The following is a 15,035-nucleotide window of genomic DNA, read 5'->3' as shown; positions in this document are numbered from 1 at the left end:
GCCCTTGTGTAGAAGAAAAACAAGGACACAGTTGTAGCTATTGGTTTTATTACTTGTTCATGAAGAGTGTGGTATCTTTGACCATAAATCAGTCCTGGTGTGGAGGTAGGGAACATAATTGAGTGTCTCTGTTCTAATATATGCGTTGGGAATAGGAATTTAAAGGAGACATGATGTGCCAGCCTGAGTATTAGTTGGGAGATGGTTCTGCACACTGGTCTAGATCTGCTGGTCTAAGTGGTAAAAATGATAAAACGTTCCATTTCAGGGAATATTGGCAGATTATGTGTCCCAGACTTCTCCAATGATCCCCTCCATTATTGTCCACTGCGTAAATGAGATTGAACAGAGGGGGCTGACCGAGGTAAGCATGAACCTGGAAGAGGGTGAATTTGTTACTTGTGTTAACACTTAGGAGCTTCTTAACTGAGAGTGTCATCTCGATAATAGACAGGCCTATATCGGGTCTCGGGCTGCGACCGGACAGTAAAAGAGCTAAAAGAGAAATTTCTCAGAGTGAAAACTGTACCCCTCCTCAGCAAAGTGGATGACATCCATGCTATCTGTAGCTTCCTGAAAGACTTCCTTCGAAACCTTAAAGAACCCCTTCTGACCTTTCGGCTGAACAAGACCTTTATGGGAGCAGCAGGTAAGAGCAGATCTTTTTTTTTTTTTAAATATATTTTATTGATTTTTTACAGAGAGGAAGGGAGAGGGATAGAGAGTTAGAAACATCGATGAGAGAGAAACATCTATCAGCTGCCTCCTGCACACCTCCTACTGGGGATGTGCCCGCAACCAAGGTACATGCCCTTGACCGGAATCGAACCTGGGACCCTTGAGTCCGCAGGCCAACGCTCTGTCCACTGAGCCAAACCGGTCAGGGATAAGAGCAGATCTTAATACTTGAGTGTGAGTCCCACAAGGGGCAGGAATGTTTGAATTTTTTTGTTTGCAGTTTTATCCCCATCTAGTAAAGTGCCTGGAACATAGCAGATATTCAAATACTTTGATGGATAAATAACTATGTCATGTTGCCCATGCCTGTTCTCTTGTCTAAACAGTAGGGCTCTGATAGGTTTTTGTTGTTGTTTGGTCAAGTTTTAGGTTGGCCTTTTGAACTTAGAACCATCTTTAATTCCTTTTCCTCACATTTCACATTTAATCCATTGGCTGGCAAATCTTATCTGCAAAGATCTTATAAAATATAGGCTATATTTGAAAACTTATGGTCCTACTACCACTCTGAACATCTCTCACTCTGGAGTGAATGTAAGAACTTCCTGATTTTTTCCTGTTTCTACTCTTACCCTCTGTGGTAAAGTAGTTATTAGAGTGGTTCTTTTAAATTACATGATATTCTTTCTGTCCTCAGTGTCTTCCAATGGCTTCCCTTCATTCACAGGATAAAATCCAGTCCTTAGCATGGCCCAAAGATGCTGCATGATTTGGCTCCTGGTTTTGTATCCAATATCATTTCCTTTTATGCCCTTCCCTTCTTTCTTTCCTCTCCAGTTACAATGGAGTTCTCCTGGCCTTCACAGTAGTTGCAGAAATAATATTTTCATGGTTTGCTTCTTTAATTCTTTCATGTTTCTTTTTGAATATCTTGTCCTCAGAAACCCCTTTCCTGACCAGCTTTTCTAAAATAACAGCTTCCATTACTTTCTAGCTTCTTGCCTGCCTTATTTTATTACATGTGTTACTACCTAGTAGATATTTGCTTTTTTATTAACTCCTCCAATAGTACCTGGCACATAGTAGGCCCATAAATATGTTTTATGAACAAATACCTTCTTGATAATTGTAGTCATAGCAGTTGTATGTCTGCCTTCCTGCACAGGCTTTCCCTAACTGCAAGAGCTGGTTTTTTAAAAGTTCTGATTTCTAATATTGAACTGTTGGCCAGTATCCTGCTTGTTAATGAACCTAGAGTCTGATGTAGTCATGAACCTAATCAGAAGTTTCAGGAGCTTACTGTATAGATGAGACTTTGTGGTCGATAACTTGGACGCCTGCTGTCAAGGGAAAGCAGTCTTAGGCCTCTTGGTACTTTCTTTTCATTTATAGAAATCACAGATGAGGACAACAGCATAGCTGCCATGTACCAGGCTGTTGGTGAGCTGCCCCAGGCCAACAGAGACACATTAGCTTTCCTCATGATTCACTTGCAGAGGTCAGTACAGCAGAAAGTTGTTCCTGGGAGTTAGGGAATTTTCCACGGGAAGACAATGTGGGTCATGTGTCAGGGCGGTGAATTGTTTTCTTGTATTTTGGTCTGTGTTTAAGTGGAGGAGCAAGTCTTCTAATTTAATGTTCTTTTGCTTAGAGTGGCTCAGAGCCCAAACACTAAAATGGATGTTGCCAATCTGGCTAAAGTCTTTGGCCCTACAATAGTTGCCCACGCTGTGCCCAATCCAGATCCAGTGACAATGTTACAGGACATCAAGCGTCAACCCAAGGTGGGCAATCATATTTATATATGAACTTGTGTGATATGATAACTTGAGAGACTGGTGAGAGATAAGCCCTGAGATTTGGAAGCTTGCTAACGTATTTGGTGGCTTTTAGGTGGTAGAACGCTTGCTCTCACTGCCCCTGGAATACTGGAGTCAGTTCATGATGGTGGAACAAGAGAACATTGACCCCATGCATGTCATTGAAAACTCAAATGCCTTTTCAACACCACAGACACCAGATATTAAAGGTAAGGCCCCAGTTGTGCTTTTAAAAGACCTCTTCAGATTTGGTCATGGGCTCTCTCCCTGCCTTTGCTAGAGTTATTTGAAATTCATATTCTCCAATAAAAATTACAATAGTTTTGAGAATTCTAACATTGAAGGAGAATTTATACAGATCTCCTATCCTGATTTTCCCCACCTTTTTTATGTTCTTCTTTACCCATATGGAAAGTAAAAAATATATAGATACAATAATAATTTATATATAATTTATCCTTATGTTTCTTGATATGTTTTACCAATTTGATTTCTTAAAAGCTTTGCCAGTTTGTAGGAGGCTGGTTTTATTCCAACCTCAGTGGCACTGGCAACCTCACATGTTCTTTCATTAGAAGGTAGCATATTATTTTTCGTAATATAGGTAAAAATCAAGTGGTCAAATGTTAGATTTGTGAAGTTTGGAGTTTGAGGATGGCCTAAATCAGGAAGTGAATGTCAGCAATTCATAGTTCAGAAGATACACTGGTGTGTTACATGATGACAGACATGATCTCTGGGGCTTTGCTAGGTCTCTAGCCTTAGTTCTTAAGTACTTCACAGGGATTTCAGCTTAAAACTGGCCACCTACATGGGTGCTTTTTTTTTTCTCCCCTCCTTTAAAAATATGCTTAACTGTGATTGAAGTGAGTTTTCTGGGGCCTGTGACCACTCCTGAGCATCAGCTTCTCAAGACGCCTTCCTCCAGCTCCCTGTCGCAGCGAGTCCGCTCCACGCTCACCAGGAACACGCCCAGGTATGGGGATTGCCTGCTTAGATCTCTCTCCCACCATACTGAAGCTAATTGAAAGAAAGATTGAATTAGGTCTTAGCTAGTGACTAGACTTTAAAAAGAAACCTGGAGCCATAAGGATCCCTCTTTACAGTCTCCCCCTTCATCTCAGATGACTGAGTAGCTTACAGAGTAGTTTTTGAGGAGTTTCTACTTTTAGTTGATTACATCATCATGTTATAGTTGTTCATTTACTGTTTTTTCATAGAATACTTTTTCCAGTTTATTCTCCTTTTCTTCAGATTTGGGAGCAAAAGCAAGTCTGCCACAAACCTAGGACGTCAAGGCAACTTCTTTGCTTCTCCAATGCTCAAGTGAAGTCACGTCTCCAGTTACTTCCAGCATTTACTGACTGCAAAGGAAGGGCGCACCTGTACTCTCTGCTCGCAGCCTCCTGTACTCGTTACCACTTTTAGCATTCTCCAGGCTTTTAATCAAGTGTAATTGTGCATGGGGGTTTTATTAAAACTATATATATCTTCCTCTCTTTCTCTCCAAGTAATGTAACATCAACACCTTGTGCTGTCGTTGGGAGCTTTTAGATGGGAGCTCTTTGTAGGGGTAGAGGGCAGTATGAAATTCATTGTGATTGGGAGGGGCTGTGGTGGGGAGGGCCTCGTCCCTTTGCCTGAAAGCTAAATGCTGCTCATGGAATGACCTTTCTGTGGTGTTACTTAGAACTTATTTCTGTGAGGCGATGACAGAAGCCCTACCTTTTTAGTAAAATTGACTTGTCTCAGAGCGGGAGGTGGGAGGGCAGGGTAAAAACAGGTTTGGACAGAGGATTTAGGATGGCTCCTGAGAACTGGTTGGACATCCCTCTTTCTCCATGATGAACTGGAGCTGTAACATGGAGCCTTCATAAAAATGGGATAGGGTGAGGACAGAACTAGTGATGGGTGTATACTTAGCTTTAATTTGGATTGATTAGGTTTAATAGTGTTAAGTGGCACAACCTTGTAAAAGTGACACTTTGTGTATTTATCTCTAATGGGCCTCTGGCTGGACTTGGGCTTTGGTGGGGGGTCAAGGCCAGTTTGTTTATAAATTGAATTCATTCTGATGCTTGAGCCCTGCCAGTCTGTTGGAGCCGTAGAGGTCAGTATGCTGTCTATTTGGCATCCCACTAACAATTAAGAGTAGGCTACAGGGGAGATTGTCAATATTTTGTGTGGTAAGAAAAGCCACATTTTGTCTTTGCACTTTGGATGCTGAAATCTTCCTGTATAACATAGCTACATCTAGATAAATGAGAGTTTTCTTTTATTAAATTTATTTCCATTGTCTATAAAAATGTGTTTTTCTATAGAATGTTTATGACCCATATTGACCCTTGTCTGTACAATACATATTTGAAATAATATTTGGAAAAAAGTAAATAGTTTTTTTCAAAGTGAACATGAGGTTGGTTGTCTTGTCCTAGAAAGTAACCTTTAACATCTTTTTAAAGAAAATACTACTTTTTCCTCTTAAGTGTTTTGAGTCTGTTCGTCTCCGTTCCTTTACCACACAGTCTTTACCACCAGCAGTAGTTTGTTTCTGTTTCTCATTGTCTCTTTTGTTGTCCAAATTGAAGTCCTGGATTTGTCCCTTTGACTGTTACCCTCTAATTTGAAGAAACTACTTTAAACAAAAAACAAACAAACTTTAAACAAGTCTTCAGGGACCAGAATGGTGCAGATTTTTAAAAACCACGACGCTGGCTGGCTGTCTGGCTGGCTGCCTGGAAGGAACATCCTTCACTGCTGGAAGTGACTCTGGAGTGAGCTGGGATGATTAACTGAGGGCACCTGCACTCGGAACTCTGAAGCTGGTGAACAGAATGTATCTGAGATTGAACGTAAACAGTTGCAGGCTTAATATGTAACTGCAGAGAGAGGAGGCAACCTACTGGCTTTTTTCCCAGGAGGTGGCAGCTCTCACAGCAGGGCCATCTGCCTCAGCAAATTGACAGGATGGGTCCCTTCTCCCCTTCCTTGCCTTTGCACACACAAGCCTGTTAGGTTTTGTTTTTTTAAACTTTGTCCTAGGTGCCATCCCTTTTCTTATGTCTCTGCAAGCCTAGTGTTGGCCCGGCTCCATATTTGCTGTTCTGTAGTATCTCCCCAAGGTGCATTTTAAGTCACTAGTGCAGAGGAAGTAAATGGATTGTAGAACGTTAGTAAGGCAAGGCTTCCCTATGCAGGAACTGATGGCCCATTAACGAAAAAGAAAATGGTCCTGTGTGTCAGATGCTGGCAGCCAGTTGCTCAGTTTCGGGCTAGGCCACGAGACCTTGGCCATGAAAATAATTCTGATATTAGCAAAGGGAAATATGTACCCACCTTCAGCTTCTTTAACAGCACTTCATGTGGAACAGCTTGACTTTCCACTTTCAAGGGCTTTCTTAATTAAATTATACTTTCTGTGTGAGATCTGTGGAAAGGGGTCAGTGCTTTGGAGTGGCTGTCACCTCTATCTCCTGCTCCCAACCCTTTCTGCTACTCTCTCTTGCTCCTTCTTTAATGCAGTTGAACTTGACTGTCCCACTTGCTAATAACCAGAATCTTTAAATCTATTCTCCTATTATCAATCCGTGTAAGTCTCCTAAGTTTGCTATTTATTTACCTGGACAAGCATTACACAGTTTGGTTCAGCAGCAACAATTTGCATTTTTACTGGATGTTTAATGACTTCTTCCTTAAGAAGGTGAATTCATTGCTTGCAGAAATAGAAGGCAAGAAGGCATCTGGTTTTGATTCAAGGGCTATAGGGTGTTCAGGTGATTTACTGTGGTAAATATAGTCATTTTGGGGGCTATAAACTGACCCTGTGGTATTGAAAGGGGTCTGAATTCTTATAGTCATGGTTAAATTATTGGATAGCACAAAATGACAAGTAGTGCTGAGTGATTGCAAAGAACACAGCTATGAGGCTTGCTGTGTGTTTATTTTGTTACAGTAGGGCCTCCTTACCCACCTCAAGCTTCAGATAGACAGGCACGTATATATGCATATGCATACGGTATGTGATTTCCTATTGGAAAAGCATGTGGGAGACTCACCGCTGTGCCTGGTACACCAAGCAGTTTGCATAATCATGCATCACCTTTTCTCACTCTCATCATGAGCAGGGAGAGAGCCATTGTGCAGTCCAGATCTGAGAAGCGAGGGTGGCAGAGTTCAGTGTTCAAGTCGCTACAGCTCACACAGTAGGTTCTTGATCAATGTGCATTGATGATAGTCTTGGTCATGACTCTGAAGCTGAAGCCACTGATGCAAAAAGCTTTTTAAGCAAGCAGGTTTGGGGCATGTTTGTCATCGTGTTTCTAGTATAAACAGGGTTTGGAGAATGGCCACTTAACCTAAGAATTTAATAATTTAAAAAAATCTCCCTGTAGCTGGTATATTTTGTAAATAAGTGAAGGCCCTAGTCCAGGAGGTCCTTGTATGACTTATCAGACTCGGGTTCTGAGTCTGTATTTGTTGACGGTTTCTATTCACGAAGTCAGGCGGAAGACAGCTTGACATCACCAGGAATAACCTTGTAGTGTGTGGGAGCCGTCTCCTCTGCAGTCATGTGGGCTGGGAAAGGAGGCCACTTTTCAGGGACTCAGAGTTGGAAACAGGAATTTTCCCTTTTGTCTACCTTCTCTATAAGTCTTGCCCGCTGCACTTAAATGCATGTTTTTATATAGCATTACTCTCACATCTCACACAGTTGGATACCATCTGTGTGCTAGGCTCAGACACATGTAAATGGAGAGTTGAGACTTCTAATCAAGCACTTGCAAGTTCATACCTTCTCTGGTTATCAGTGAAGATGGACTTGGGAACTGATTCCCCACAGAGCCTCTAGGGAAAGTAATGTGATGGTTTACAGTGTGCAAAGTGCTTTCATTTATCATCTACTTGATCGCCACACCCACGTATGGTGGACAGGATTGGTGATATCATCCCAATTGACAAATTCAGAGAGGTGATGGCTCAAATTCCCACAAGTCTATAGCTTGGCTGGGATTAGACCCTGGGGATTGCAGCCCCACTCTGGAGGTCAACTTTGGTGCTTGCTACTTCAGATTCTTCAACATCATGGACTTGTTAATACTATCTATATCTATATCTATATCTATCTATCTCTATATATATATATGCCTAAGTGACCAACTGACCGGTCGCTATGACATGCACTGACCACCAGGGGGCAGGTGCTCAATGCAGGATCTGCCCGCTGGCGGTCAGTGTGCTCCCACAGCGGGAGCGCCACTCAGCGCCACTCCTGCTCCCACAGCGGGAGCGCCACTCACCATCCCAGTGGCCCACAAGCCCAGCGGCCCACAAGCCCAGCAGCAGCCACTCCCTCCCTCAGTCCTGCAGGTCCAATCTCTGGAAAATGGGCCAGGCACCGACAGACTGGCACTGCTGGCATGATCCCGACAGTGCCGCCCTCCTGGAAGTCGGCCTCAGGCACTGTGGCCCGCTTCCCCTCCCTAGACACTCCACAAAGAAGAAATGATATAAAAGTGGCTGCCAGGTGGCTCCTGACAACCGGAGCGAATGTCCGTGAGATGGATCTGGATCCCGGCTGGCAAGGGCATCCCACAGCCCTCCCGGAGGGCCGATCGCATCCCGGCTCCCCCCCTCAATCTCCATTGGGACAGGCGCCAGATGCAGGGCCCACGGCTGGTGAGTGCCACTGCGGCTGCTGCAGCAGTGTGAGCCTCTCCTGATTAGGACTGACTGGGCGCGAGCCTGCAGCAGGCCCAGTGGGGCCGGGATGAGCGGGAAAAGCAGGCAGGAGCGGAGCTGCAGGCGACGTTAGACTGCCAGTTTTGGCCCAATTCCCGCAGGCCACCCCGAGGGATCCCACCTGTGCGCGAATTCGGGCACCAGGCCTCTAGTTAGGTACATAAATGATGCCACTCAGTTCTGTATGTGGATCTGCTTATGTACTCTCAACAGATGACTCGGGAAGAGCAGGGAGGCCCAGGCCCCTGGGAAAGCGTTTGGGATGGGAATGTCTCATGGTTAGGGTTGTTGTCTGGTGGAATGGAAGACCTGTGCTTGGTGATCCAGGGCTGCATTCTGTGTGGGAGGAGGAGGAAGAGCTGGTGTGGGTTTGTGAGGTTACTCCTGGTGGGAGTGCATGTGCATCTTGTGTGCTCTGAAGCTCAGAGCCAAGAACAGGCAAGTCTCTGAACCAAAGCCATCAGCCTGCTTCTAGAAACGTGTCAGCGGATTAGCTTATTGGCTTTTCCCCTGAGTGGCATTAGCTCTCACCCCGACTCATGTTCACCATCTGGCTTTGAGAAGTCTTTGAGCGATCTCTCTCCAGCAGCCTGCTCTGTGCCAGGGCTTTCTGAGGGCTGTTCAGCTTCCTCCCTCACCAGCCCGAGGGCCCAGTGCTCTCCAAGAAGAGGTTATCAGTCTGTTGTGTCCACATGTGTGCATGCCTGAGATCAAAAGAATACTTAAGACCTCAGAGGGGGAAAATCAGCTTAAAGGAGAATGAGTCAGTATGGTTAATGGCCTAACGTCTTTAGGTTGTCAAAACTAACAGGTGAATCTCTCCTTAGGTAAGTTTTTGAAATGGAATTGTTCCTGCCACAGAGAAAGCTCCTTCTGCCTTCGAGATGATGCAGCTTGTCCAGATTTTAGTAGAGCGAGGGAGACGAAGGGGCTGGAATTTTTCTTCCTCATTGGAAAGCAAAGCCTGTGGGTGGAGGTTCTTAAATGAACCACCTCCCCTCCCAGGGAGCTGGCTGCTCTCCCCTCCTAGGTTAATATGCATTGACTGGGGCTAAACGCTTGATGCTTCTGGACAGAGTCCAGCCCCTCAGCAGAGCAGCCACACTGTGGAGATACAGCTGCTGGCATTAAAGGGCTAAGCCCCTTTCCAGCTGCTCTGCTCTAACGGGAACTGCCTGCAGTCGGCAGTTTAACAGAGCTGTTTTAGCCCGATTAGGAGGAAATGACTAATCTCGGCATCTTCTCATGGCATGGCCTGGAGGCTCTGGGGCAGATAACCCGGTTGGGTGGGAAGTGGTTGGATAAATGGTGGAGTGGTAGGCGATGATCTCAAAAATGGTGGTCCTGGCTTGTGCTTGGTTTTGTCTCCATGAGAAAAGGGGTTCTCTTTAGCGATTCCCTGGTACTGAGGGAGAGGAGATGTTCACAGCGAGGGGTGGCCTGGGTCTTTAAGAGCTGGGCTAGCAACAGTTAAGTAGATGAGTTGAGAGCATCTAAGGGCATTGGTATCCATCCCTTTAGAGCAGTGGTTCTCAACCTTTTTAATGCCTCGACCCTTTAAATTATATTTTATTGATTTTTTACAGAGAGGAAGAGAGAGGGATAGAGAGTTAGAAACATCCATGAGAGAGAAACATCGATCAGCTGCCTCTTGCACACCCCCTACTGGGGGTGTGCCCGCAACCAAGGTACATGCCCTTGACCGGAATCGAACCTGGGACCCTTGAGTCCGCAGGCCGACGCTCTATCCACTGAGCCAAACCGGTTTCGGCATGCCTCAACCCTTTAATACAGTTCCTCATGTTGTGGTGACCCCCAGCCATAAAATTATTTTCTTTGCTACTTCATAACTGTAATTTTGCTGTTGTTATGAATCATAATGTAAATATCTGTGTTTTCCGATGGTCTTAGGCTCTCCGACCCACAGGTTGAGAACCGCTATCAGGGTCGCCTAAGACCATCAGAAAACACAGATATTTACATTATGATTCATAACAACAGCAAAATTACAGTTATGAAGTAGCAAAGAAAATAATTTTATGGTTGGGGGTCACCACAACATGAGGAACTGTATTAAAGGGTCGAAGCATTAGGAAGGTTGAGAACCACTGCCTTAGAGGAAGGAGAAGACTTGAGACACCCCCCCCCCCCCCAGTGTGGTTCCCATTTGGCCTTCGGTTCCCCTTTTCTTTAAAATCTAACTTAAAAAGCCAAGATTTGAGAGAGAAATGATCATTCCTTGGTCGTAAGGTGCACTTAAAAAATATGTTTTAGTGTCTCTGAGAATTGAGATATCTCATAATCAATGGCATCTTACAAATATAATGCAGTGATTTTTCTTTCTTAGTGGCTCATAAAGTGGTAGTGCACCTTATTATCAATGTCATTTGGGTTGGAAGTGTTAGCTGTTTGTGGGAGATATGCTGTTGGCTAGACCAGATGTGGTAGGAACCTGCTACTTACTGTAGCTGTGCAGAGATTGAAACAGGGAGTTCCTTCAGCTCTGAGGGAACCTGAGGTATGGGAAAAGCAAGGCTCAGCTCCAGGACATCTGGCACGAAGCCTGTGTAGGGTAGGACCAACGTTTGTTCCAGTCATGACCCCCAGAGCCATTCCATGTGACCCCTGAGTCAGGGAAGGGGGCAAAAGCTGTTGTGAATCAGTGAGGCCAAGACCAAAATAATAGAACATGTCGGCGGAGTTCTGGAGTCACAGTGTAGGACGGAAACGTTCAGGTGCTTCAGCACAAAGGAGGTTAGATGGTTAGATGCTTGGGGCAGGGAGTTGGGAGTGTACTGCAATCCTCTGTCCCGTTTGCTCCCGTCCCACAGCGCCAGAGCAGAGCTTTTCTCCTCTGACACTGGAAGGCCATGGTTCGTGGACCAAGACAAGAGAAGGGACAGGAGTGAAGGAGACTGTTGCCCTGAGATGAGAAGTAGACTAAAAATATAATTTTGTTTAAGGTCTTCCTGGTTGGTAGGGAGAGGTGTTCAAGTAACTGAAGTAATGTGTTTGGTGCCAGGATGGAGGTGGGTGCTGAGTGCTGTGGGCGCTCGGAGGGAGGGAGCTGGAGGCTTAAGAGCCTGGAAAGTGATGCGTTAAAGCTGGATCTCAGGATGAACAGGCAGCTGGAGAGGGCCTGGAGCGTATTCCAGGCTAAGGAAGGCCCTCCAGCCCGGTGTTCCATAACCGGACTCCCCAACTCTGTCCGGCCTCTAAATTCAGTCTGGCCCGCCCGACTGGGCCTTGTTTGATCTGTCCACATGGGGCAGGTGGAGTTGTTGGTCCCTGCCTCTGTCTCTGGCCTCCTCCATCAGCTCTTGCAACAACTGCCCCTTTGTCTGACTTCATCAGAGCTCTGAAACAGTTTTTCATTTCCCTCTTCTGCCCATCGACTGCTGCCTATTAATTAGTGCCGTTGGGCTCCCCACCCTCCATTCCCCTTCACGAACCAAGCTGCCCCTCCCTGAGACATGATTACAGATCTTGGCTGTGTGGACCCCCTGCCCCAGCTGCCAGAGTGGCCACAACTTGGCCTGATGCTTCGTCTTGATTAGCCCTTCACGTCACCCCTCCCTCCTTCCCTCCTCTTCCCCATGACACTGCCGGGCCTGATACTGGCTGCAGGTTAACATCTCCTGTGATAGCAGCACTCTTCTCATGCTGCTTCAGATCTTGGAGAACAGGCTGGGGCTCAGGGAGACTGGGGTGATCCCCTCTCCTGACCCAGCAGAGTCTCCCATCAAAACCCCAGTCAGGCCCTGGCCAGTGTGGCTCAATTGGTTGGGCGTTGTCCTGTGCGCTGAAAGGTTGCCAGTTCAATTCTTGGTCAGGCACATGCCCGGGTTACTTGCTTGATTCCTGGTAGGGGGTGTGCAGGAGGCAACCACTCCATATGCTCTCACATCGATGTTTCTCTCCCCCTCTCTCTATAAATTAATAAACTATTCTTAAAAAAAAAAACATAAACAAAAACCCCAGTCAGCTTGTTCCAGATCACTTGACCTCATTATAGATCAGAGATCACAGATTTTGATCTGTGCTGCCTCTTAAACCCTCAGCTCTGGTGGCTGCTCCTTTTTTGTTTACTTAGCTGCCATATGAAATCCCAGATGCTCCAAGCCCTGCTTCTTTTCACCCCTTTATACCCACCCAGCTTCCTTACCCCCGTCCCCTGAATCTCCCCAAACCAGCTCCCAGCTGCCATCACTGCAGCCCTCCACGTCTGTTCCAAGGAGTCCTGTTTCTTTCTCGGGTTTGATTCTTGACTCCTCTTTCCTCTGGATCCTTCTCCCCTGACACACTCATACTTACAGACTCTCTCCTTTGCTCAAGCTAAGCCTGGGTTAAGCCTTCTTTACTGATAGCTGGGCTGCATTAGACACCACAGGAGAAACAGCCAGACTCTGGCAGAGGGAATGGCGGCCTCCTGCGATGGGTAAAACCCGCTACCATGATGGCACTAGGCACGGTGCGGGACACGCATACCCCACGCAGTTCTTCCAGGCCCTTAGGAACAAACTCCATTTCCCAGATGAGGAAAGCGAGGCTCGGGATCCTTAAGTAACGTGCTCAGGTGCACACAGCTGTAAGTGCCTGAGCCTGTATTTAAACTCAACCCTTCCAACCTCTAGTCTACTTAAGTAGTTCTTTTCTTTTAACCTTGGTGTACAGAATCCTTTAGGTCAAAATGATTTTCCTTGGAAAGGTAAGTCTCTGGATCATCATCCTGCTCCTCCTCTCCCCTCAGCCCAAGGGGCCCAAATGTGCCCCAGAACCTGGCCCCTTAGTGGGCCCTCCCCTTTCCACCGTGTGGCTCCAGATTAGACCTGTCCTCTACACCCGAGGGAGCAGTGGGGTGGGAAGCGGAGAGGGGCTTCCTGCCAACCAATGGGGAAGCGACAGCCTGGGCTCTGTGCCGGCATCATCTGCTCCCGCTAAGACAATCATCAACATAAAAGGCTAATTGTATTAATCACCACGGCACCCGTCCGGAGTCCCCCTCCCTTTGGGGAGAATTATGAATTGCAATTGCAGATGGCTCTGCTGATTGAAAGCAGTGCTCAGCAGGGAGAAGGGCCAGATCAGATTACACACCATTAATTAAAAACTTCCCCTGACAAACGGGAGGAAGGGAGTGTGCGCCAAGGGTCTGCCTGGCTAGGTCTCTGTCCTCCCTGAGCTCCCCACTCCCACCCGAGGCCGGGGGCTGCGGCCGCGGAGCCCACTGGCTGGACCTGCTGAGATTTGGCTCCCTGAAGGCCAGCCCTTCCCTCGGCCAAACAGATGGCTGGCTGTCCTATTAAAGGCTGCGGAGGAGAAGCTCGCCTTTGGTTCCTCTCTCCTGTCTGACTTGGGATGCTCTTCAGGTTGTAACCTAGTTCCTCACTTCTCAGGAAGCTGGTCTCTGCTCTAGCACAGCTCCACACAACTGTTTGTGAAAGTAGCCCCCGCTTTCTCCTCAGGCAGCTACCCTTGCTTACCCTTTTGGCCCAAAGTTCCTGGGACAGAGGTCACACAGTTGGCTCTGGGGTAAGGGTGGGGCTCAAGTGTGACTGCACCCTCTTCCAGCTACCCCTGCCGGCAAGCGCAGGCTCCCCTGCCTGCTGTCCTCTTGGCTCCTATGGAGCTGAGACTCCTGAATTCTCCTCTTGATCAATCACTACCTCCTCTCCCTCCCAGCTGCCCAGCTTCAGTCATTCGCTCACCAGACTTTTATTGAGCAGCGTGTGTCCTGGGCTCTGGGGATGTGGAGATAATTTGTCTGGGAGCCTAAGGGCCTGCTGCAGGAGCTCCACCCCCTGCCCTCTCCAACCTTCTCTTCCATCCCGGGCTGTGTGAGCCCCCAGGCGCACGATTTTGGAAAATTCTAAGCTGGAAGCTAGAGAGACCTAAGGGGGCTGTGGTACTGAGCCAAGTGACCTTTAGCAAGCCAATCACATCACACACACACACACACACACACACACACACACACACACACACACACGCCCAGCCATCCCTGCTCATAAAGGCACAAGAAGCCCTGGGCGCTTTTGTGATGGTGGATGAGAGCAGCCCAGCCTGGGGAGCTGTGAGCCGTACTCTGCACTGACAGCATCACAGGACCCTGACCTCGGCTGCTGTGGCCACGAGGACTGGGGACTGTTCGGGCACTGGTCACAGGCTGGGCCTTGTCACCCAGCCCTGGGAAGACTGGAGCCCCTCCCCCACCCCCAGCCCCTTTGGAGACCTATCCAAAGGGAAAGGCCTATCTATTTTATGGATTTGGTTGCTGCATCTCAGAATGCCATGGTGATGGGCGCCATAGAGATGAGAAGAACTAACTTTTATTGGCTTGTCTCTTCGTTCCAGGGTCCCTCCCCCAGCACCCCCCGCCCCCTTGAAAAGCTCCACAGAAACTCGCCCCACACATACTCACAAAGCTCCCAGGTCAGTAGCCTCAGCAGAAAAGGAGGCAGGGCTCCCGTGACGGGAGCAAATGAAGTGAGAAAAACGTCCTCTGTTTCTCCCTCTCAGTCATCTCCCTGTCTCCCTTCCTCCCTCCCATTATCAACAGCAATTGTATTCAAACCCAATAATTACAGTAATAGCAACAATAATCATCATTTATTGGCTTTGTTTTTCTAACATTTTTACTTCCAAAAACATTTTCCAATTTCTTACTTGTTTTCACAGCAGTCTCTAGGGGAGGCCTGTGCCCATTCAGTCGCTGGGGAAGCTGAGGTCCAGGCTGGCCCCCGGGCCATGGGCAGAATCGGTTTATAGCAGCTTGTAAATACTAACAAACCAGTCGGG

General features: G+C 47.1%; 1 protein-coding gene across 4 annotated transcripts in view; it reads left to right on the top strand.

The window, feature by feature from the left end:
* Positions 1-5,612, top strand: part of RACGAP1 (Rac GTPase activating protein 1) — a 36,874-nt gene extending 31,262 nt beyond the window's left edge. For all 4 annotated transcript variants that reach the window (XM_079774998.1, XM_079775001.1, XM_079775000.1 and 1 more), the window contains exons 11-17: positions 269-364; positions 451-649; positions 2,071-2,176; positions 2,330-2,462; positions 2,572-2,707; positions 3,366-3,474; positions 3,753-5,612. In XM_079774998.1, coding sequence (XP_079631124.1) covers positions 269-364; positions 451-649; positions 2,071-2,176; positions 2,330-2,462; positions 2,572-2,707; positions 3,366-3,474; positions 3,753-3,828 — 855 coding nt within the window. In that variant the 3' untranslated portion in view covers positions 3,829-5,612. The remainder of the gene's footprint in view (positions 1-268; positions 365-450; positions 650-2,070; positions 2,177-2,329; positions 2,463-2,571; positions 2,708-3,365; positions 3,475-3,752) is intronic.
* Positions 5,613-15,035: the final 9,423 nt, after the last annotated feature.

Source organism: Cnephaeus nilssonii (genome assembly GCF_951640355.1).
Source record: "Cnephaeus nilssonii genome assembly, chromosome: 6".
Classification (NCBI taxonomy): domain Eukaryota; kingdom Metazoa; phylum Chordata; class Mammalia; order Chiroptera; family Vespertilionidae; genus Cnephaeus; species Cnephaeus nilssonii.
Note: the sequence above shows the minus strand (reverse complement) of the source record. Positions and strands in the feature narration are given on the sequence as shown.